The following is a 24,692-nucleotide window of genomic DNA, read 5'->3' as shown; positions in this document are numbered from 1 at the left end:
CACAAGGGAAAGAGAGGCTTCTGATCTAATTACGGGATACAGAAGATTGTAATCAGAACATAGGACTCGAAAAGGTTCATGCAAAGAATAATTAGAACTAGAGTGTTTTAAGGATAGAGGAATAAAATTTCTAGTAGGTCTACGGGGTACAGATAGGTTTAACTGGTTCAATAGCTCAGGAGAAAAGTTTATGAATAAAGATAGCACCAAGCATTACTCTACGATTAATTAAAGAAGGAAGATTGATTAAAAGAAGCCTGCTGGAGTATGATGGCAAATTGACATTGCGATCCCAATTTAGACCGCGAAGAGCAAAAAGCAGAAATTGCTTTTGAACAGATTCAATTTTACTTTGGTTTTACCACTTTATTTGCCAGTAATGTCCATATGGACAGTGTGCCAAGGGATGCTAACCTTTGGTATAGGATGTAATTCTGCTTGAATTTTGCCGGAATGTGACTTTGCTGTCCTGCAGGTTATACAATTGTCAACAAATTTACGGACATATTTGTTCATTTTCTCAAACCAGTAAAATTGGTAAACTTTGTCAAGTGTTTTTTGCCAACCAAGGTGCATGATTGACTCATGTACCTGGTTAACTACTGACCATCTGAAATTTCGGGGCACAACTGGCAAGCATCGTGTCTTACCATTTTTTTGGATTTTACGAAAAAACATCCCTTTTCTCAAATCATATGTTTTAGTTACTTCATCTAGTATTCATTTGAATTCAGTTTGCTGACGAGGGCAACAATATCCGGGTCCAATTGCTATTCGGCAAACAACCAATTATTTGAGATTTCTGCTATGTTTATTCGCTTCTCGGGAATTTTTTCCAAAATTAATTGTTTCTGAGTAACTGGGTTTCTAGATAAAAAGTCGAAATGTGCCATACGTTTTCCTTCTCTGTGCTGTATGTCAAACTTGAAAGATTGTAAATAAGACCACCAGCGATGAACTCTTTCTTGCGAATGCTCTTCAACTCAGCGGTCCACGCAAAACTTTCCCTTCCTGATGTTAGGGAATACAACGGCTTTATGACTTGAGAGAATCCGGGTACGAATTTGCGAAAATAGGATGCAAGACCAATAAACTGTCGTACACCATAAAACATCTGTGGCGGTGGCAACGATGTTAACGCAAAAATCTTTTGCGAGTTTGGTCGAATTTCCCCTGCTCTTACTTCATATCCTAAATATTGAACGACTGTTTTTAAGAAACTACATTTGTTAACATTAAAAATGAATCCAGCATCTGTGAGAATGTCTAGTACTATTTTTAACCTTTCCAATCCTAATTCGACTGTGGGGGACACGATCATGATATCGACCATGTAAACAATCACGTATGAATAGGCCAAGTCACCCAAGGCACGCATGACTGCCCTTGGAAAACGGATGGCGCATTTTTGAGCCCGAACGGCATGGCACAAATGCAGTGTATTCTATTGAATCGGGGTGGATAGGAATTTGGTGGAAACCACTCGCCATATCAAGACACGTGAAGTAATTTGCGCCACGTAGCCTAGCGATCTGGTCTGCGATTGTGTTTGAGTTAAACTCTCTGTAGTCGACACAAAGTCGGTCTGTACCATTTTTCTTCTTGACAAGCAGCATAGGACTGGCAAAAGGGGAGCAGCTGGGTCGAATGATGTTGCATTTAAGTAACTCACTTAACTTTTCTCGGACAATGTCTCTTTCTTCATCAATTAAGCGAATTTTTATTTCCCCTGTCGTGACTTGTGTGGATGGTGTCCCTTTTACAAATGCAGTCGAGTAATTCTCAAGCATTTTTATTAGTTTGTCTTTATCAGCCTCGCACAATTCGGTATCAAGATTTGTAAGGTCAACTGGTTCCCTATCTATTGAGCAAATATTTACGGCTTACCGTCTGTAGTAGCCTGTTTTATTTAAATCACTCATTATCTTTTTTACTGTTTTTTGTACTTTGCACTACTTTCACTTTTTTACTTGTATTCTGAACTGTACGGCTAGTTCCCGAGGCTCCCCTTTATATAGGACCTGACCTGAAGAAAGCTCTCAACATTATTTGCTAAGGTTGCTTAGATGATCAACCAGGGTTACAACTGACACACTTGTCAATTAATTGGAACTAACTAGTAGGCTTTGACTTAACCAACACTATCCGACACGGTCATCCTGACTTTTACACGTCCTCGAGTAATCCACAATAATGCTTTTACTACAAAATTTTAGCATCAACTTGTCCAATAGACGGATAACCATCGTCTCTCCTAGACGGATAACCATCGTCTCTCCTAGACGGATAACCAACGTCTCTCCTAGACGGATAACCATCGTCTTTCCTAGACGGATAACCATTATGACATTCACTTGTTCTCGTGTAATTAACATTTGATAAAGTATTCAGCTCAACATTTCTTCATACAAACTTTTAACATTTATTCTTAATTAAAACATTTGAAAACATATCGCTTTCAATACAATTCAATGACTTCATCTATGCAGGTTACAAAAATAAAACATGATGCTTGTTTTCATTACATAATATTTTGCCAAATTGTCGATTTTATATTTTTTCCTTTAACTAAAATTCCAAATTTAATTCAAAAAGAAACAATCATCGTCTCACTTAAAAGGATAACCTTGAGAGAATCCGGGTACGAATTTGCGAAAATAGGATGCAAGACCAATAAACTGTCGTACACCATAAACCATCTGTGGCGGTGGCAACGATGTTAACGCAAAAAATCTTTTGCGAGTTTGGTCGAATTTCCCCTCCTCTTACTTCATATCCCAAATATTGAACGACTGTTTTTAAGAAACTACATTTGTTAACATTAAAAATGAATCCAGCATCTGTGAGAATGTCTAGTACTATTTTTAACCTTTCCAATCCTAATTCGACTGTGGGGGACACGATCATGATATCGACCATGTAAACAATCACGTATGAATAGGCCAAGTCACCCAAGGCACGGATGACAGCCCTTGGAAAACGGATGGCGCATTTTTGAGCCCGAACGGCATGGCACAAATGCAGTGTATTCTATTGAATCGGGGTGGATAGGAATTTGGTGGAAACCACTCGCCATATCAAGACACGTGAAGTAATTTGCGCCACGTAGCCTAGCGATCTGGTCGCTAATGAGCGGCAAAGGGTACCTGTCTGCGATTGTGTTTGAGTTAAACTCTCTGTAGTCGACACAAAGTCGGTCTGTACCATTTTTCTTCTTGACAAGCAGCATAGGACTGGCAAAAGGGGAGCAGCTGGGTCGAATGATGTTGCATTTAAGTAACTCACTTAACTTTTCTCGGACAATGTCTCTTTCTTCATCAATTAAGCGAATTTTCATTTCCCCTGTCGTGACTTGTGTGGATGGTGTCCCTTTTACAAATGCAGTCGAGTAATTCTCAAGCATTTTTATTAGTTTGTCTTTATCAGCCTCGCACAATTCGGTATCAAGATTTGTAAGGTCAACTGGTTCCCTATCTATTGAGCAAATATTTACGGCTTTGGCTGTTACCACGTTAAACTTGTTTTGTGATACAGTGACATTAAATCCTTGTTTAAGAATTTCGCGGCCAATAACAATGTCGCTTTTCAAATGATTATCTTGCACTACATGGAACAATATTTGAAGTGCGTTCTCATTTATGGTGACCTGGCTTAATATTTGTAAGGTGCTATATATGCCAGCATCGCCTATTAGCATGATAGTGCTGTTAAAACGTTTACCAGCTAGCTTACTACATATTTTCTCTTTAATGAGTGAACACTCTGCGCCAGAATCAAAAGAAATTGGGTAAATCTCACCGAGCTGCATCATCACTGCAGTTGGCTCTGGTACAAAGCACTGGTTCTCAGTTTTCCGTTGGAATGCTCCCTGTGTACTTGTTGATTCCTTTTTCGAGCATTGATTTGCGAAGTGCCCAGGCTGGCCGCACTTAAAGCAAGTAACAGTTGGCTTGTCTTGCTGAGATGTCGCGTCACCCTTTTGTCGCATTTTGGCTCTGCAATCCGCAATTTTATGTCCAGGTTTGCCACAGAAATGGCACACCATTGTCAGTATTCTCCTCTTGACGTCAGGTCCAGGTCCGGAGTCGTCATCACGGTCGGCATTACGATGTTTTTTTAAAGGTGAATGCGCCTAGTTCGGATTGCAATTCACTTCTAGTTTGAACTTTTGACGTGAACACAATCCGTTCCAAGCGCGAGCACAATTGACACAGCAATTTCTTCGATGTTTTTGTTTTTCCAATTGTAAGTTAGAGTGGTCACCAAACGGCTAGCATAAACCGCAAGACATTCGCCGTTAGTTGGGCGACTGTTTAGTAGATTTAGAAACATTGCCGACGACGTTTCACTATTTTCGTAGCGGCGGAGGAATAATTCCTTTAATTCAGTCCACTTAATGCCGGGATATGCAATTTCAGTTAGCCACTGTGAGGCACTGTCCACCATAGCTTCGCTTAGTGCCATGATGAGTCTGCTTCCTTCTAAGGGATGTTCCGTTAATATAATGTCAGCTGTGATGGACCACTTTGAGGCATCTGCACCTGCAGTGTCAGAGAAAAATTTTCGCAAAGTGACGCAAGGAGTCTGCTGTTGCTCGCGTGTAGACGCTTGCATGGTCCTTGCAAACTCCAGCAGATTCTGGTTCTGCATTTGTAAAATTATGCGCCACTGGTCCTCTGAGAATGCAGGAGGTGGTGCTGATCCCACCTCTGATGTCGGAGCGTAGCATGTTTTATTTAAATCACTCATTGTCTTTTTTACTGTTTTTTGTACTTTGCACTACTTTCACTTTTTTACTTGTATTCTGAACTGTACGGCTAGTTCCCGGGGAGGTTGTACACACACTGAGCTCTCAAGCCCGAGGCTCCCCTTTATATAGGACCTGACCTGAAGACAGCTCTCAACATTATTTGCTAAGGTTGCTTAGATGCTCAACCAGGGTTACAACTGACACACTTGTCAATTAATTGGAACTAACTAGTAGGTTTTGACTTAACCAACACTATCCGACATGTGTATAAATTTAAATTTGTTAATTTTTATTCTTAAATATATTACATTAAATTTAAATATTTATGTATATTTACATTTTTCTTAAGTTTTTTATTGCTTTACTTCTTTTGGCTTGTGCCAACCAACGTCTTAGCACATTCTCCGCCGGCTCATCCGGAATCGGATTTTGGATGGATTCTAAAAAGAACAAAATTGATTAGGGAGTGAAAACTTCATAATATTTTAATAACACTTACCTTTATTACTGTATACACTGAATTCGAGAAAAATCAACAGTTCCTGCCCCTACGAAATTCAATCGCGAATGAACAAAGAAACGAAAAGTACAAAGCGACGCGCGCAGTAGTTGGAAAAAACAATAACAACAATGCACTGACGAACGAAGTGAATTGGCGTAGAGAAAAATCATCATGCTTTACTTTTTCCAAAATTTTTTTTTCAAATGAGAAATATATATATATGTATGTACAATGACGACATTAGCTCGTTCGGGTGCCTTCGGCTAACCTCAGCATGAAATGCGCTGGCAGAATTTTTTTCTGTCGACGTCAGTGGTTCGGAATATGTGCCGATTTTGTCCCCGGCGACATTTGATACTGAAGGGTATATTCAAACAGATGATAATGTAGCTGATATACTTACTAAAAACTTACAGAAAGAAAAACATGTAAAGTCTGTAAAGCATCTTGGAATGATTGAATAACTGAATTTTTTGTATTTTTGTATTAAAATGTAATTTGAGAAGAAGTGTTGAAATTGTGGAAATATGCTATTTACATATGTTGAAATAGTTTATATATGCAAATTACATTTTATCGATTTATAGCTTTATGATTATCCATCTCTAGCTTTGTTCCACCCTAACTTCAATGATCTTTTTACTCACTTCGTTTTTCCGCTCTCTCTAAGGCAAGATTAGTTGCACGCGGTTTTACACAAAAATATCAAATAGATTACAATGAAACATTCGCTCCTGTTGCTAGAATCCCTAGTCTTCGACTTGTGTTGTGCTGTCCAATGTAACTTTAAAGTACATCATATGGATGTTAAAACGGCATTTCTAAATGGTATGCTAAAAGAAGAAACACAGTGGCTCACAGCTTATTTAGTGCAGGGGTGCAGTAAAACTTTAACAGCGTCTACCTCTTAAACTATTGAAGATATCAAAAAAATTTAAATGCAGTTTTATTTAGTGATCATTTATACTATATTTAGGTACTTTATTGTTTTTCTTACTTATAAAATAACTTTTAAAAATTAAAAAAATGAACATTGGTGGCTTTTTCTATGTCACAGCTTATTTCGTGCACTGCACTTAACCTTAAAAATTATTTTAAACAAATTAATATAGTATTTGGTTGGACCCCCATTTTGTTTAATGACCTCTTTAATGCATGTTTCCATCAAGGAAACCAACTTTTTTGTGACTTTAGTGGATATTTTTCCACACTCTTCCATTAGTGCTTTTTTAAGGTCATTTTTATTGGAAATTGACCTTTTCGGATGGTGTGAGGAACATTATATAGACAAGAATAATGTCCCACACAACAAACAAGCTACAACAAACAAAATGCAACAAACAAACTACAAAGATACAACAAACAGCCAGATACAAACACAGCCAAGACACAAACTAAATACACAATATAAGACCAAGCACAGAATTGGTCGTATAAGAGTGAAATAGGCTGTGAATGAGCAAATGAAGCGAGGCCAGCCGAACATGGCCGATCGAACCCCACGCAACCGTTTGGCGATTTCGTACAAGCGGGAAGATGCGTGGGAAGCATAATACATTAGGTTCGATCGTATAAGAGCCAATGAGAGAGACCGGTCGAACATGGCCAATCGAACCCCACGCAACCGCTGGCGATTTCGTACAAGCGGGAAGATGCGTGGGAGGCATAACGAAAAACAAATACACATGCACAGGCGACGGGCAACCAAGCCCAACATGGCTCGATCGAACCGAATCGAACCCCATGCAACCGTTTGGCGATTTCGTACAAGCGGGAAGATGCGTGGGGAGCATAACAAATATGAGTGGCTGTATAAGAGTAAATGAAGCCGGGTTTGAAGACACAATTGCATGTAAAAAGGGGGCATTGGCCTCATTTGACAAATTAAGAGCATGGAGAGGCAAATAAATGCATGCATTAGCATACATATAGGTCACACGTACACTATGCGTGAGACGGCAAGAGAGAATACCGGTGGCCAATGGGCCGCGCTATGCATATGTCACGCTCATGAGAGCGAAAGCGGTAAATTGCAAGCACCAAAAGAATTTCGTGAGCGAGAGAAAACGAAAGTGAGGGCCAAGCAAGCCCGAAAGACGGGTGCGGGGAATGCTTGGTACCGAAATGAAACCAAGTGATGGCTATGCTTATGAAACGGGGAATAGGGGGAGAGCAAAGAAATTGTAAAACGAAAATGGTTTGTGGATTTGTGAGGGGAATATGCAAGCCGAAGGGGGAGGGATGAGCCATGGGGAAGCCCTCTATCTAATAGATACGAGATGCATATGTTTTGCGTGGGGAATTAAATAATGTTATATATTAAAGTAATCAAGCTGATTATGTTTAAACGTTAATTTAGTTAATACAATTAGCATATATGTATGTAGATAATAATATTGAGTAAATGTGGGTGAATTTGGGTATGACGAGTGGATCAAAGGGAGCGACGGGCGACGGCAGCGTTGGCAGAGAAAGCAGAGAGAGTCAACGGGATACGGAGGGCGGCCAATAGAAAGGCGACGCCAATGCGAGAAAGTGATGCAAGTCAAGATGTACAAACAAGAGAGACAAGGACAAGGCGTAAATGGGCGCTCAGCCACAAAGAAAGTGGTCATATGCGCCAAGGATTTACGGGACTTTCACCACGCATAGCAACAAGTGGATGCGTGGGTGAAAGCAGAGGGTCGATGGAAATGTACCAGCTGTGTAGCGGTACTACACCAAGATATTCCTGAGGCCCGGGGGATCTGCCTATATAAAGGCAATGCCCATCAAGCAGATCATCAAGTCGACAAGTCGTGATCAAGTAACAAGTAATTAAGGCCTTACGAGTAACCTTAAGAAACTTATCAAGGAAACACAAGAAACAACAGCAAAATTAAGAACTATACAGGCCTTACGAGTAACCTGTACAGCTTCAACAAGTCCTTAAACAAGGATAACAAGCACCGTACCCAAGCCAAAGTAAATTTGAGAGAAGCAAAGCAATCTCCAGGGGCATCCAAAGTCAGTGGTAGGCACTATCCTACTGCCGAAATTCCAGGATCTATATATCCTGATGTATACCAATTTCTGAGGAAACATCCTGCGTCGTGATAACAGCCTTAAAGCAAAAGCATTCTCAACAAATTTAGCGGAAAGGGTGCAGAGGTGTATCGCAAATCAAGCACATTGTACGGATCGAGGCAGTAGCCAGCAACGGCTACAGAAACAAGAGGAAGACACAAACAGGACAGCGAGGGATTCAAAGTAACTCACCAACGCTATCCAAGCCCAGCACTACCATCGAGAAACCGTCATATCCAACCAACTCCATTAACGATTTGAATAAACATACAATTAACATTAGCAATTGAAATCGAGCGTGTTTTAATTTCACCGGGGCACAAAATAAATTTGTTGTGCCGAACCTAGCCCAAGAGATATTGTAGATATCCCGAAGGACGAAAAAGGATCGTTAATACTAAGTGTGGTTTTCTTCCATCACCTGGTTTCGTAGCGTCTTGGGCACACACAATTTCCATGATATTACTTCTTCTTGACCTGCTCTATGAGGAATATTTCTGTACACCTGGCTGTTTTCTACTGTGTAATCTGGTTACTTCTGTGGTTGTTGTTGTATTTTATTTATTACTTCTTGAATCCACTCGCATTCTTTGTTTGCTTGTCGTAATCGGGCGCCATTGTCTACTATTCTTTTGCACCCTTCCATCGGTTGTCTTGATAGTGCATCGGCGACAATGTTTAGTTTGCCCTTTCGATATGCTATTTCGAAATCGTATACTGGAACAAGATAAATATATGCGGACATCTTATACATACAGTCAGGCAAATATGCATGAACAAATAGAAAATAGCAAACAAAAACAATGATAAACAAAAAAAAAAAAAACCCGATCACACAATCAAGGAGAGCCAATACCAACACATGTGCACGATATTACACATGTAATAGTATGAGTGCACAAAGAGAAAACAAAAGGAAAGAGAGGAGAACACACATACACATGCGCATAAGAGTGAGCGTGTAATCGTGCAGCATCGCGACATACACACACATGCGCGCGTTAATGCAGTAGTATTAGTGGAGCATTGCAGGGGCATAAAATACTCGGCATCGGTAGTTAGAATAGAGAATCCAAAGTTTTGAATAACGGTAAGGATCTAACAAATATCAAAGATGCGAGGTTTCCTGCATGCAAAAATCACAAGCAAGAGCCACTCAAAGTTTAACACTCAGCGAGTAAAGCCCACCAGGAAGCAACTAAAAAAAAAAAAAAAACAATGAATGCGTTTAACGTAGACTTTGGCCAGGATGAAGGCGTAGTTCGAGGAGGTGCGGCACCACGGGCCAACATGGAACGCGGTCCGATGAGGAGTCCGACGACGATGAGCCGGATATGATGGATCCGGACATCGCCGCCTCATCGGACGAGGAGAACGATGAGGACGTAGAGGACAGTGGCTACGGGACAGAAGAGAGCGAGGCAGAGTCGGCGATGAATCCGGGCCACCAGGAGGAGGAAGAAGACGACGAGATGTGGAGAGAGCTGGGCGAGGCGATAGCCATGATGGAGAACGAAGTGGCGGATGAAACAAGCAGCGGCCGAAGCAGCCCAGATGAGTATGCGCCGTGGGAGCAGAACGAAGTATACGAGCCGCCGGCAAGATTGTGGGAGCCAGCGCGGCCACCAACGCCGTTTCGCATGGTGGACTCAAGGTCAGAGGCCAGTGAAACGGCGGAGGTGGCCGTGGCTGATGAAGGTGCGGCTGATGGAGTAGCCAGCCCACCTCCACTCGAGCCAGAGAGGATAGATGATGAGTCCGAACTCGCCATGATGGAAAACCATCAATGGATGAGTTGGTGGCGCCAGCAGATCCTGCAGCAGCAGAAGGCGGAGAGGGATCTGCTGTCGTGGGAAAGGCACCAACAAGACGGGTTAGAAAGGGCCAGGGAAAGGCTGGCAGAGGCAGTGAAGCAACAGCAACAGCAACAACAGCAGCAACAACAACAGCAGCAACAACAACAGCAGCAGCAGCAACAGCAACAACAGCAACAGCAACAACAGCAGCAATAACAACTGCAGCAGCAACAGCAACAGCAACAACAGCAGCAACAACAACTGCAGCAGCAACAACAACAGCAACAACAGCAGCAGCAACAGCAGCAACAGCAACAGCAACAACAGCGGCAACAACAACTGCAGCAGCAACAACAACAGTAGCAACAACAACAGCAGCAGCAACAACAGCAACGGCAACAACAACAGCAGCAGCAACAGCAACAGCAACAACAGCAGCAGCAACTGCAACAACAACAGCAGCAACAGCAACAACAACACGAGATAAAACATCAAGAGTGCCCATGGGTGTGGCCAAGACCGGCATTAAATAGGCAAGTGTCCGCACCCATGGGGCACAACATCAGTACTCGGCCAATATTGGCCCGGCAGCTGTCATGCCCAGTGCCATACGGGCATGAAAGGTATGAGGCAGTGCCAGCAGAAGAATGGCCAGAAAGGGTGGTGGATGTTGTGGGCCAAATGGCCCAGCACGAGGGACCACGAGTAGTAAGATTGGTGTGGGCGGGTCAAACAAGGTATAGGATTAGGATAGCGCAGGGGGTAGTTCGGGTATTTAGGGAAAGGAGGGTATAATAAGTAGGATAATTAGATGTAAGTAGGAAAAACAAAAGATGCGGAACGGGCCAAGAAAAAAAAGAAAACAAACAATGAAAAGATGCCCTAATCCGACAACATTTAAGAAAAGATACTCAGTAATCGCCAACAATAGAAGATGCCAATGGGCCAATAAAAGATGCGAGCTGAGTCCCAAAAAAAAAAAGGCACAAAATAAGCACAAGACAAGCCAAACCCAAAGAAAAACACAAAATAAGCAAAACACACAAAACAAGCAAAAACACATAGAAAAAAAACCACACAAAAGCGAGCAAAACACAGGCCAAAGCTACAAATGCAAACATATTAAATTCACAAATACGAGAATGGAAAATACACATAACAAACACAAGGTACAAGGGACAGGGGAGGGCAAATCCCTCCCGAAGAAGGGGGAGTGTGAGGAACATTATATAGACAAGAATAATGTCCCACACAACAAACAAGCTACAACAAACAAAATGCAACAAACAAACTACAAAGATACAACAAACAGCCAGATACAAACACAGCCAAGACACAAACTAAATACACAATATAAGACCAAGCACAGAATTGGTCGTATAAGAGTGAAATCGGCTGTGAATGAGCAAATGAAGCGAGGCCAGCCGAACATGGCCGATCGAACCCCACGCAACCGTTTGGCGATTTCGTACAAGCGGGAAGATGCGTGGGAAGCATAATACATTAGGTTCGATCGTATAAGAGCCAATGAGAGAGACCGGTCGAACATGGCCAATCGAACCCCACGCAACCGCTGGCGATTTCGTACAAGCGGGAAGATGCGTGGGAGGCATAACAAATATGAGTGGCTGTATAAGAGTAAATGAAGCCGGGCTTGAAGACACAATTGCAAGGGGGCATTGGCCTCATTTGACAAATTAAGAGCATGGAGAGGCAAATAAATGCATGCATTAGCATACATATAGGTCACACGTACACTATGCGTGAGACGGCAAGAGAGAATACCGGTGGCCAATGGGCCGCGCTATGCATACGTCACGCTCATGAGAGCGAAAGCGGTAAATTGCAAGCACCAAAAGAATTTCGTGAGCGAGAGAAAACGAAAGTGAGGGCCAAGCAAGCCCGAAAGACGGGTGCGGGGAATGCTTGGTACCGAAATGAAACCAAGTGAGGGCTATGCTTATGAAACGGGGAATAGGGGGAGAGCAAAGAAATTGTAAAACGAAAATGGTTTGTGGATTTGTGAGGGGAATATGCAAGCCGAAGGGGGAGGGATGAGCCATGGGGAAGCCCTCTATCTAATAGATACGAGATGCATATGTTTTGCGTGGGGAATTAAATAATGTTATATATTAAAGTAATCAAGCTGATTATGTTTAAACGTTAATTTAGTTAATACAATTAGCATATATGTATGTAGATAATAATATTGAGTAAATGTGGGTGAATTTGGGTATGACGAGTGGATCAAAGGGAGCGACGGGCGACGGCAGCGTTGGCAGAGAAAGCAGAGAGAGTCAACGGGATACGGAGGGCGGCCAATAGAAAGGCGACGCCAATGCGAGAAAGTGATGCAAGTCAAGATGTACAAACAAGAGAGACAAGGACAAGGCGTAAATGGGCGCTCAGCCACAAAGAAAGTGGTCATATGCGCCAAGGATTTACGGAACTTTCACCACGCATAGCAACAAGTGGATGCGTGGGTGAAAGCAGAGGGTCGATGGAAATGTACCAGCTGTGTAGCGGTACTACACCAAGATATTCCTGAGGCCCGGGGGATCTGCCTATATAAAGGCAATGCCCATCAAGCAGATCATCAAGTCGACAAGTCGTGATCAAGTAACAAGTAATTAAGGCCTTACGAGTAACCTTAAGAAACTTATTAAGGAAACACAAGAAACAACAGCAAAATTAAGAACTATACAGGCCTTACGAGTAACCTGTACAGCTTCAACAAGTCCTTAAACAAGGATAACAAGCACCGTACCCAAGCCAAAGTAAATTTGAGAGAAGCAAAGCAATCTCCAGGGGCATCCAAAGTCAGTGGTAGGCACGAGGATATATCCTACTGCCGAAATTCCAGGATCTATATATCCTGATGTATACCAATTTCTGAGGAAACATCCTGCGTCGTGATAACAGCCTTAAAGCAAAAGCATTCTCAACAAATTTAGCGGAAAGGGTGCAGAGGTGTATCGCAAATCAAGCACATTGTACGGATCGAGGCAGTAGCCAGCAACGGCTACAGAAACAAGAGGAAGACACAAACAGGACAGCGAGGGATTCAAAGTAACTCACCAACGCTATCCAAGCCCAGCACTACCATCGAGAAACCGTCATATCCAACCAACTCCATTAACGATTTGAATAAACATACAATTAACATTAGCAATTGAAATCGAGCGTGTTTTAATTTCACCGGGGCACAAAATAAATTTGTTGTGCCGAACCTAGCCCAAGAGATATTGTAGATATCCCGAAGGACGAAAAAGGATCGTTAATACTAAGTGTGGTTTTCTTCCATCACCTGGTTTCGTAGCGTCTTGGGCACACACAATTTCCATGATATTACTTCTTCTTGACCTGCTCTATGAGGAATATTTCTGTACACCTGGCTGTTTTCTACTGTGTAATCTGGTTACTTCTGTGGTTGTTGTTGTATTTTATTTATTACTTCTTGAATCCACTCGCATTCTTTGTTTGCTTGTCGTAATCGGGCGCCATTGTCTACTATTCTTTTGCACCCTTCCATCGGTTGTCTTGATAGTGCATCGGCGACAATGTTTAGTTTGCCCTTTCGATATGCTATTTCGAAATCGTATACTGGAACAAGATAAATATATGCGGACATCTTATACATACAGTCAGGCAAATATGCATGAACAAATAGAAAATAGCAAACAAAAACAATGATAAACAAAAAAAAAAACCCGATCACACAATCAAGGAGAGCCAATACCAACACATGTGCACGATATTACACATGTAATAGTATGAGTGCACAAAGAGAAAACAAAAGGAAAGAGAGGAGAACACACATACACATGCGCATAAGAGTGAGCGTGTAAACGTGCAGCATCGCGACATACACACACATGCGCGCGTTTAATGCAGTAGTATTAGTGGAGCATTGCAGGGGCATAAAATACTCGGCATCGGTAGTTAGAATAGAGAATCCAAAGTTTTGAATAACGGTAAGGATCTAACAAATATCAAAGATGCGAGGTTTCCTGCATGCAAAAATCACAAGCAAGAGCCACTCAAAGTTTAACACTCAGCGAGTAAAGCCCACCAGGAAGCAACTAAAAAAAAAAAAACAATGAAAGCGTTTAACGTAGACTTTGGCCAGGATGAAGGCGTAGTTCGAGGAGGTGCGGCACCACGGGCCAACATGGAACGCGGTCCGATGAGGAGTCCGACGACGATGAGCCGGATATGATGGATCCGGACATCGCCGCCTCATCGGACGAGGAGAACGATGAGGACGTAGAGGACAGTGGCTACGGGACAGAAGAGAGCGAGGCAGAGTCGGCGATGAATCCGGGCCACCAGGAGGAGGAAGAAGACGACGAGATGTGGAGAGAGCTGGGCGAGGCGATAGCCATGATGGAGAACGAAGTGGCGGATGAAGCAGCAACAACAACAGCAGCAACAACAACAGCAGCAGCAGCAACAGCAACAACAGCAACAGCAACAACAGCAGCAATAACAACTGCAGCAGCAACAGCAACAGCAACAACAGCAGCAACAACAACTGCAGCAGCAACAACAACAGCAACAACAGCAGCAGCAACAGCAGCAACAGCAACAGCAACAACAGCGGCAACAACAACTGCAGCAGCAACAACAACAGTAGCAACAACAACAGCAGCAGCAACAACAGCAACGGCAACAACAACAGCAGCAGCAACAGCAACAGCAACAACAGCAGCAGCAACTGCAACAACAACAGCAGCAACAGCAACAACAACACGAGATAAAACATCAAGAGTGCCCATGGGTGTGGCCAAGACCGGCATTAAATAGGCAAGTGTCCGCACCCATGGGGCACAACATCAGTACTCGGCCAATATTGGCCCGGCAGCTGTCATGCCCAGTGCCATACGGGCATGAAAGGTATGAGGCAGTGCCAGCAGAAGAATGGCCAGAAAGGGTGGTGGATGTTGTGGGCCAAATGGCCCAGCACGAGGGACCACGAGTAGTAAGATTGGTGTGGGCGGGTCAAACAAGGTATAGGATTAGGATAGCGCAGGGGGTAGTTCGGGTATTTAGGGAAAGGAGGGTATAATAAGTAGGATAATTAGATGTAAGTAGGAAAAACAAAAGATGCGGAACGGGCCAAGAAAAAAAAAAAAACAAACAATGAAAAGATGCCCTAATCCGACAACATTTAAGAAAAGATACTCAGTAATCGCCAACAATAGAAGATGCCAATGGGCCAATAAAAGATGCGAGCTGAGTCCCAAAAAAAAGGCACAAAATAAGCACAAGACAAGCCAAACCCAAAGAAAAACACAAAATAAGCAAAACACACAAAACAAGCAAAAACACATAGAAAAAAAACCACACAAAAGCGAGCAAAACACAGGCCAAAGCTACAAATGCAAACATATTAAATTCACAAATACGAGAATGGAAAATACACATAACAAACACAAGGTACAAGGGACAGGGGAGGGCAAATCCCTCCCGAAGAAGGGGGAGTGTGAGGAACATTATATAGACAAGAATAATGTCCCACACAACAAACAAGCTACAACAAACAAAATGCAACAAACAAACTACAAAGATACAACAAACAGCCAGATACAAACACAGCCAAGACACAAACTAAATACACAATATAAGACCAAGCACAGAATTGGTCGTATAAGAGTGAAATCGGCTGTGAATGAGCAAATGAAGCGAGGCCAGCCGAACATGGCCGATCGAACCCCACGCAACCGTTTGGCGATTTCGTACAAGCGGGAAGATGCGTGGGAAGCATAATACATTAGGTTCGATCGTATAAGAGCCAATGAGAGAGACCGGTCGAACATGGCCAATCGAACCCCACGCAACCGCTGGCGATTTCGTACAAGCGGGAAGATGCGTGGGAGGCATAACGAAAAACAAATACACATGCACAGGCGACGGGCAACCAAGCCCAACATGGCTCGATCGAACCGAATCGAACCCCATGCAACCGTTTGGCGATTTCGTACAAGCGGGAAGATGCGTGGGGAGCATAACAAATATGAGTGGCTGTATAAGAGTAAATGAAGCCGGGTTTGAAGACACAATTGCATGTAAAAAGGGGGCATTGGCCTCATTTGACAAATTAAGAGCATGGAGAGGCAAATAAATGCATGCATTAGCATACATATAGGTCACACGTACACTATGCGTGAGACGGCAAGAGAGAATACCGGTGGCCAATGGGCCGCGCTATGCATACGTCACGCTCATGAGAGCGAAAGCGGTAAATTGCAAGCACCAAAAGAATTTCGTGAGCGAGAGAAAACGAAAGTGAGGGCCAAGCAAGCCCGAAAGACGGGTGCGGGGAATGCTTGGTACCGAAATGAAACCAAGTGAGGGCTATGCTTATGAAACGGGGAATAGGGGGGAGAGCAAAGAAATTGTAAAACGAAAATGGTTTGTGGATTTGTGAGGGGAATATGCAAGCCGAAGGGGGAGGGATGAGCCATGGGGAAGCCCTCTATCTAATAGATACGAGATGCATATGTTTTGCGTGGGGAATTAAATAATGTTATATATTAAAGTAATCAAGCTGATTATGTTTAAACGTTAATTTAGTTAATACAATTAGCATATATGTATGTAGATAATAATATTGAGTAAATGTGGGTGAATTTGGGTATGACGAGTGGATCAAAGGGAGCGACGGGCGACGGCAGCGTTGGCAGAGAAAGCAGAGAGAGTCAACGGGATACGGAGGGCGGCCAATAGAAAGGCGACGCCAATGCGAGAAAGTGATGCAAGTCAAGATGTACAAACAAGAGAGACAAGGACAAGGCGTAAATGGGCGCTCAGCCACAAAGAAAGTGGTCATATGCGCCAAGGATTTACGGAACTTTCACCACGCATAGCAACAAGTGGATGCGTGGGTGAAAGCAGAGGGTCGATGGAAATGTACCAGCTGTGTAGCGGTACTACACCAAGATATTCCTGAGGCCCGGGGGATCTGCCTATATAAAGGCAATGCCCATCAAGCAGATCATCAAGTCGACAAGTCGTGATCAAGTAACAAGTAATTAAGGCCTTACGAGTAACCTTAAGAAACTTATTAAGGAAACACAAGAAACAACAGCAAAATTAAGAACTATACAGGCCTTACGAGTAACCTGTACAGCTTCAACAAGTCCTTAAACAAGGATAACAAGCACCGTACCCAAGCCAAAGTAAATTTGAGAGAAGCAAAGCAATCTCCAGGGGCATCCAAAGTCAGTGGTAGGCACGAGGATATATCCTACTGCCGAAATTCCAGGATCTATATATCCTGATGTATACCAATTTCTGAGGAAACATCCTGCGTCGTGATAACAGCCTTAAAGCAAAAGCATTCTCAACAAATTTAGCGGAAAGGGTGCAGAGGTGTATCGCAAATCAAGCACATTGTACGGATCGAGGCAGTAGCCAGCAACGGCTACAGAAACAAGAGGAAGACACAAACAGGACAGCGAGGGATTCAAAGTAACTCACCAACGCTATCCAAGCCCAGCACTACCATCGAGAAACCGTCATATCCAACCAACTCCATTAACGATTTGAATAAACATACAATTAACATTAGCAATTGAAATCGAGCGTGTTTTAATTTCACCGGGGCACAAAATAAATTTGTTGTGCCGAACCTAGCCCAAGAGATATTGTAGATATCCCGAAGGACGAAAAAGGATCGTTAATACTAAGTGTGGTTTTCTTCCATCACCTGGTTTCGTAGCGTCTTGGGCACACACAATTTCCATGATATTACTTCTTCTTGACCTGCTCTATGAGGAATATTTCTGTACACCTGGCTGTTTTCTACTGTGTAATCTGGTTACTTCTGTGGTTGTTGTTGTATTTTATTTATTACTTCTTGAATCCACTCGCATTCTTTGTTTGCTTGTCGTAATCGGGCGCCATTGTCTACTATTCTTTTGCACCCTTCCATCGGTTGTCTTGATAGTGCATCGGCGACAATGTTTAGTTTGCCCTTTCGATATGCTATTTCGAAATCGTATACTGGAACAAGATAAATATATGCGGACATCTTATACATACAGTCAGGCAAATATGCATGAACAAATAGAAAATAGCAAACAAAAACAATGATAAACAAAAAAAAAAAAAACCCGATCACACAATCAAGGAGAGCCAATACCAACACATGTGCACGATATTACACATGTAATAGTATGAGTGCACAAAGAGAAAACAAAAGGAAAGAGAGGAGAACACACATACACATGCGCATAAGAGTGAGCGTGTAAACGTGCAGCATCGCGACATACACACACATGCGCGCGTTTAATGCAGTAGTATTAGTGGAGCATTGCAGGGGCATAAAATACTCGGCATCGGTAGTTAGAATAGAGAATCCAAAGTTTTGAATAACGGTAAGGATCTAACAAATATCAAAGATGCGAGGTTTCCTGCATGCAAAAATCACAAGCAAGAGCCACTCAAAGTTTAACACTCAGCGAGTAAAGCCCACCAGGAAGCAACTAAAAAAAAAAACAATGAAAGCGTTTAACGTAGACTTTGGCCAGGATGAAGGCGTAGTTCGAGGAGGTGCGGCACCACGGGCCAACATGGAACGCGGTCCGATGAGGAGTCCGACGACGATGAGCCGGATATGATGGATCCGGACATCGCCGCCTCATCGGACGAGGAGAACGATGAGGACGTAGAGGACAGTGGCTACGGGACAGAAGAGAGCGAGGCAGAGTCGGCGATGAATCCGGGCCAACAGGAGGAGGAAGAAGACGACGAGATGTGGAGAGAGCTGGGCGAGGCGATGGATGGATGATGGAGAACGAAGTGGCGGATGAAACAAGCAGCGGCCGAAGCAGCCCAGATGAGTATGCGCCGTGGGAGCAGAACGAAGTATACGAGCCGCCGGCAAGATTGTGGGAGCCAGCGCGGCCACCAACGCCGTTTCGCATGGTGGACTCAAGGTCAGAGGCCAGTGAAACGGCGGAGGTGGCCGTGGCTGATGAAGGTGCGGCTGATGGAGTGGCCAGCCCACCTCCACTCGAGCCAGAGAGGATAGATGATGAGTCCGAACGCGCCATGATGGAAAACCATCAATGGATGAGTTGGTGGCGCCAGCAGATCCTGCAGCAGCAGAAGGCGGAGAGGGATCTGCTGTCGTGGGAAAGGCACCAACAAGACGGGTTAGAAAGGGCCAGGGAAAGGCTGGCAGAGGCAGTGAAGCAACAGCAACAGCAACAACACCAGCAACAACAACAGCAGCAACAACAACATCAGCAGCAGCAACAGCAACAACAGCAACAGCAACAACAGCAGCAACAACAACTGCAGCAGCAACAGCAACAGCAACAACAGCAGCAACAACAACTGCAGCAGCAACAACAACAGCAGCAGCAACAGCAACAACAGCAACAGCAACAACAGCAGCAACAACAACTGCAGCAGCAACAACAACAGCAGCAACAACAACAGCAGCAACAACAACAGCAGCAGCAACAGCAACGGCAACAACAACAGCAGCAGCAACAGCAACAGCAACAACAGCAGCAGCAGCAGCAACTGCAACAACAACAGCAGCAACAGCAACAGCAGCAGCAGCAACAGCAACAACAGCAACAGCAACAGCAACAACAGCAGCAATAACAACTGCAGCAGCAACAGCAACAGCAACAACAGCAGCAGCAGCAGCAGCAGCAACTGCAACAACAACAGCAGCAACAGCAACAGCAACAGCAACAACAGCAGCAATAACAACTGCAGCAGCAACAGCAACAGCAACAACAGCAGCAGCAGCAGCAACTGCAACAACAACAGCAGCAACAGCAACAGCAGCAGCAGCAACAGCAACAACAGCAACAGCAACAGCAACAACAGCAGCAATAACAACTGCAACAGCAACAGCAACAACAGCAGCAATAACAACTGCAGCAGCAACAGCAACAGCAACAACAGCAGCAACAACAACTGCAGCAGCAACAACAACAGCAACAACAGCAGCAGCAACAGCAGCAACAGCAACAGCAACAACAGCGGCAACAACAACTGCAGCAGCAACAACAACAGCAGCAACAACAACAGCAGCAGCAACAACAGCAACGGCAACAACAACAGCAGCAGCAACAGCAACAGCAACAACAGCAGCAGCAGCAGCAACTGCAACAACAACAGCAGCAACAGCAACAACAACACGAGATAAAACATCAAGAGTGCCCATGGGTGTGGCCAAGACCGGCATTAAATAGGCAAGTGTCCGCACCCATGGGGCACAACATCAGTACTCGGCCAATATTGGCCCGGCAGCTGTCATGCCCAGTGCCATACGGGCATGAAAGGTATGAGGCAGTGCCAGCAGAAGAATGGCCAGAAAGGGTGGTGGATGTTGTGGGCCAAATGGCCCAGCACGAGGGACCACGAGTAGTAAGATTGGTGTGGGCGGGTCAAACAAGGTATAGGATTAGGATAGCGCAGGGGGTAGTTCGGGTATTTAGGGAAAGGAGGGTATAATAAGTAGGATAATTAGATGTAAGTAGGAAAAACAAAAGATGCGGAACGGGCCAAGAAAAAAAAAAGAACAAACAATGAAAAGATGCCCTAATCCGACAACATTTAAGAAAAGATACTCAGTAATCGCCAACAATAGAAGATGCCAATGGGCCAATAAAAGATGCGAGCTGAGTCCCAAAAAAAAAAAAGGCACAAAATAAGCACAAGACAAGCCAAACCCAAAGAAAAACACAAAATAAGCAAAACACACAAAACAAGCAAAAACACATAGAAAAAAAAAACCACACAAAAGCGAGCAAAACACAGGCCAAAGCTACAAATGCAAACATATTAAATTCACAAATACGAGAATGGAAAATACACATAACAAACACAAGGTACAAGGGACAGGGGAGGGCAAATCCCTCCCGAAGAAGGGGGAGTGTGAGGAACATTATATAGACAAGAATAATGTCCCACACAACAAACAAGCTACAACAAACAAAATGCAACAAACAAACTACAAAGATACAACAAACAGCCAGATACAAACACAGCCAAGACACAAACTAAATACACAATATAAGACCAAGCACAGAATTGGTCGTATAAGAGTGAAATCGGCTGTGAATGAGCAAATGAAGCGAGGCCAGCCGAACATGGCCGATCGAACCCCACGCAACCGTTTGGCGATTTCGTACAAGCGGGAAGATGCGTGGGAAGCATAATACATTAGGTTCGATCGTATAAGAGCCAATGAGAGAGACCGGTCGAACATGGCCAATCGAACCCCACGCAACCGCTGGCGATTTCGTACAAGCGGGAAGATGCGTGGGAGGCATAACAAATATGAGTGGCTGTATAAGAGTAAATGAAGCCGGGCTTGAAGACACAATTGCAAGGGGGCATTGGCCTCATTTGACAAATTAAGAGCATGGAGAGGCAAATAAATGCATGCATTAGCATACATATAGGTCACACGTACACTATGCGTGAGACGGCAAGAGAGAATACCGGTGGCCAATGGGCCGCGCTATGCATACGTCACGCTCATGAGAGCGAAAGCGGTAAATTGCAAGCACCAAAAGAATTTCGTGAGCGAGAGAAAACGAAAGTGAGGGCCAAGCAAGCCCGAAAGACGGGTGCGGGGAATGCTTGGTACCGAAATAAAACCAAGTGAGGGCTATGCTTATGAAACGGGGAATAGGGGGGAGAGCAAAGAAATTGTAAAACGAAAATGGTTTGTGGATTTGTGAGGGGAATATGCAAGCCGAAGGGGGAGGGATGAGCCATGGGGAAGCCCTCTATCTAATAGATACGAGATGCATATGTTTTGCGTGGGGAATTAAATAATGTTATATATTAAAGTAATCAAGCTGATTATGTTTAAACGTTAATTTAGTTAGTACAATTAGCATATATGTATGTAGATAATAATATTGAGTAAATGTGGGTGAATTTGGGTATGACGAGTGGATCAAAGGGAGCGACGGGCGACGGCAGCGTTGGCAGAGAAAGCAGAGAGAGTCAACGGGATACGGAGGGCGGCCAATATAAAGGCGACGCCAATGCGAGAAAGTGATGCAAGTCAAGATGTACAAACAAGAGAGACAAGGACAAGGCGTAAATGGGCGCTCAGCCCCGAAGAAAGTAGTCATATGCGCCAAGGATTTACGGGACTTTCACCACGCATAGCAACAAGTGGATGCGTGGGTGAAAGCAGAGGGTCGATGGAAATGTACCAGCTGTGTAGCGGTACTACACCAAGATATTCCTGAGGCCCGGGGGATCTGCCTATATAAAGGCAATGCGCATCAAGCAGATCATCAAGTCGACAAGTCGTGATCAAGTAACAAGTAATTAAGGCCTTACGAGTAACCTTAAGAAACTTATCAAGGAAACACAAGAAACAACAGCAAAATTAAGAACTATACAGGCCTTACGAGTAACCTGTACAGCTTCAACAAGTCCTTAAACAAAGATAACAAGCACCGTACCCAAGCCAAAGTAAATTTGAGAGAAGCAAAGCAATCTCCAGGGGCATCCAAAGTCAGTGGTAGGCACGAGGATATATCCTACTGCCGAAATTCCAGGATCTATATATCCTGATGTATACCAATTTCTGAGGAAACATCCTGCGTCGTGATAACAGCCTTAAAGCAAAAGCATTCTCAACAAATTTAGCGGAAAGGGTGCAGAGGTGTATCGCAAATCAAGCACATTGTACGGATCGAGGCAGTAGCCAGCAACGGCTACAGAAACAAGAGGAAGACACAAACAGGACAGCGAGGGATTCAAAGTAACTCACCAACGCTATCCAAGCCCAGCACTACCATCGAGAAACCGTCATATCCAACCAACTCCATTAACGATTTGAATAAACATACAATTAACATTAGCAATTGAAATCGAGCGTGTTTTAATTTCACCGGGGCACAAAATAAATTTGTTGTGCCGCACCTAGCCCAAGAGATATTGTAGATATCCCGAAGGACGAAAAAGGATCGTTACAATGGTCACGTCCAATATTGCCCACAAATTTTCAATCCCATTAAGGTCAGGAAACTGGACATGAGGACTGACCACATCTGGGCAATCCCAGATCAACCAGGACTGGACAATGCCGGATTTGTGTTTTGGGTCATTGTCTTGATAAAAACGGAATCGGCCCTCTAGACCCAATTTCTCTGCACTTTGAAGTAAATTATCCTTTAAAACTGATAGATACATATGTCTGTCCATTGTTCCTTCGATCAAAACCAGGATTCCAACTCCCGAAGCCGCCATGCATGCCCAAACCATGACACTTCCACCGCCATGTTTCATAGTGGGCTCATAGTGTCGACTAACCTTTGCCAAGGATCATGTTTCCCGCCCAATTTCTTTCTGGAATGAAGTAATATATGCAGATGAATCCAAATTTAATATCCTTGGGTCGTATTCGATGCAATATGTTCGGCGCCAACGAAATACCGGGCTTCATAATCAGAACTTAAACCCCACTATGAAACATGGCGGTGGAAGTGTCATGGTTTGGGCATGCATGGCGGCTTCGGGAGTTGGAATCCTGGTTTTGATCGAAGGAACAATGGACAGACATATGTATCTATCAGTTTTAAAGGATAATTTACTTCAAAGTGCAGAGAAATTGGGTCTAGAGGGCCGATTCCGTTTTTATCAAGACAATGACCCAAAACACAAATCCGGCATTGTCCAGTCCTGGTTGATCTGGGATTGCCCAGATGTGGTCAGTCCTCATGTCCAGTTTCCTGACCTTAATGGGATTGAAAATTTGTGGGCAATATTGGACGTGACCATCCGGAAAAGGTCAATTTCCAATAAAAATGACCTTAAAAAAGCACTAATGGAAGAGTGTGGAAAAATATCCACTAAAGTCACAAAAAGTTGTTTTCCTTGATGGAAACATGCATTAAAGAGGTCATTAAACAAAATGGGGGTCCAACCAAATACTATATTAATTTGTTTAAAATAATTTTTAAGGTTAAGTGCAGTGCACGAAGTAAGCTGTGACATAGAAAAAGCCACCAATGTTAATTTTTTTAATTTTTAAAAGTTATTTTATAAGTAAGAAAAACAATAAAGTACCTAAATATAGTATAAATGATCACTAAATAAAACTGCATTTAAATTTTTTTGATATCTTCAATAGTTTAAGAGGTACACTCTGTTAAATTTTTACTGCACCCCTGCACGAAATAAGCTGTGAGCCACTGTATATATGAAAGTCGCTGAGGGAATTATTTGCAATGATGGAAATGTATGTAAATTGAATAAAGCAATTTATGGGCTCAAACAAGCAGCAAGGTGCTGGTTTGAAGTGTATATGTCCAAGATCAAGGCAATATAAAGAAGAATATTTATGTGTTGTTATATGTGGATGATTTAGTAATAGCGACATCAGACTTAAAAATAATGAGCAGTTTAAAACAATACCTTATGACAAAGTTTAGAATGACAGATCTTGGGGAAATACGACACTTGTTAAGCCAATCTGCATATATAAAAAGGGTTTTAACTAAATTTAATATGGAGGAATGTAAATCTGTAAATAATCCACTTCCAAGTAAACTAAATTATGAAATGTTAAACTCAGACG

At 43.3% G+C, this 24,692-nt stretch overlaps 1 protein-coding gene across 1 annotated transcript; it reads left to right on the top strand.

The window, feature by feature from the left end:
- The first annotated feature begins 9,655 nt into the window (after positions 1-9,655).
- Positions 9,656-18,908, top strand: LOC137574913 (sarcoplasmic reticulum histidine-rich calcium-binding protein-like). Its single transcript, XM_068287357.1, has 4 exons — positions 9,656-10,191; positions 14,257-14,512; positions 14,979-15,124; positions 18,662-18,908. Exons 1-4 carry the CDS (start codon positions 9,656-9,658, stop codon positions 18,906-18,908), a joined length of 1,185 nt encoding a protein of 394 aa, XP_068143458.1.
- Positions 18,909-24,692: the final 5,784 nt, after the last annotated feature.

Source organism: Drosophila tropicalis, unplaced genomic scaffold (genome assembly GCF_018151085.1).
Source record: "Drosophila tropicalis isolate 14030-0801.00 unplaced genomic scaffold, ASM1815108v1 contig_501, whole genome shotgun sequence".
NCBI classification, from domain to species: Eukaryota; Metazoa; Arthropoda; class Insecta; order Diptera; family Drosophilidae; genus Drosophila; species Drosophila tropicalis.
Note: the sequence above shows the minus strand (reverse complement) of the source record. Positions and strands in the feature narration are given on the sequence as shown.

Coding starts and splice junctions, on each gene's coding strand:
- LOC137574913 (XM_068287357.1), top strand. CDS start 9,656: ATGGATCCGGACATCGCCGCCTCATCGGACGAGGAGAACGATGAGGAC. Junction 10,192..14,256: donor GAAAGGCACCAACAAGACGG/GTTAGAAAGGGC, acceptor ATGAAGGCGTAG/TTCGAGGAGGTGCGGCACCA. Junction 14,513..14,978: donor TAGCCATGATGGAGAACGAA/GTGGCGGATGAA, acceptor TTGGCCCGGCAG/CTGTCATGCCCAGTGCCATA.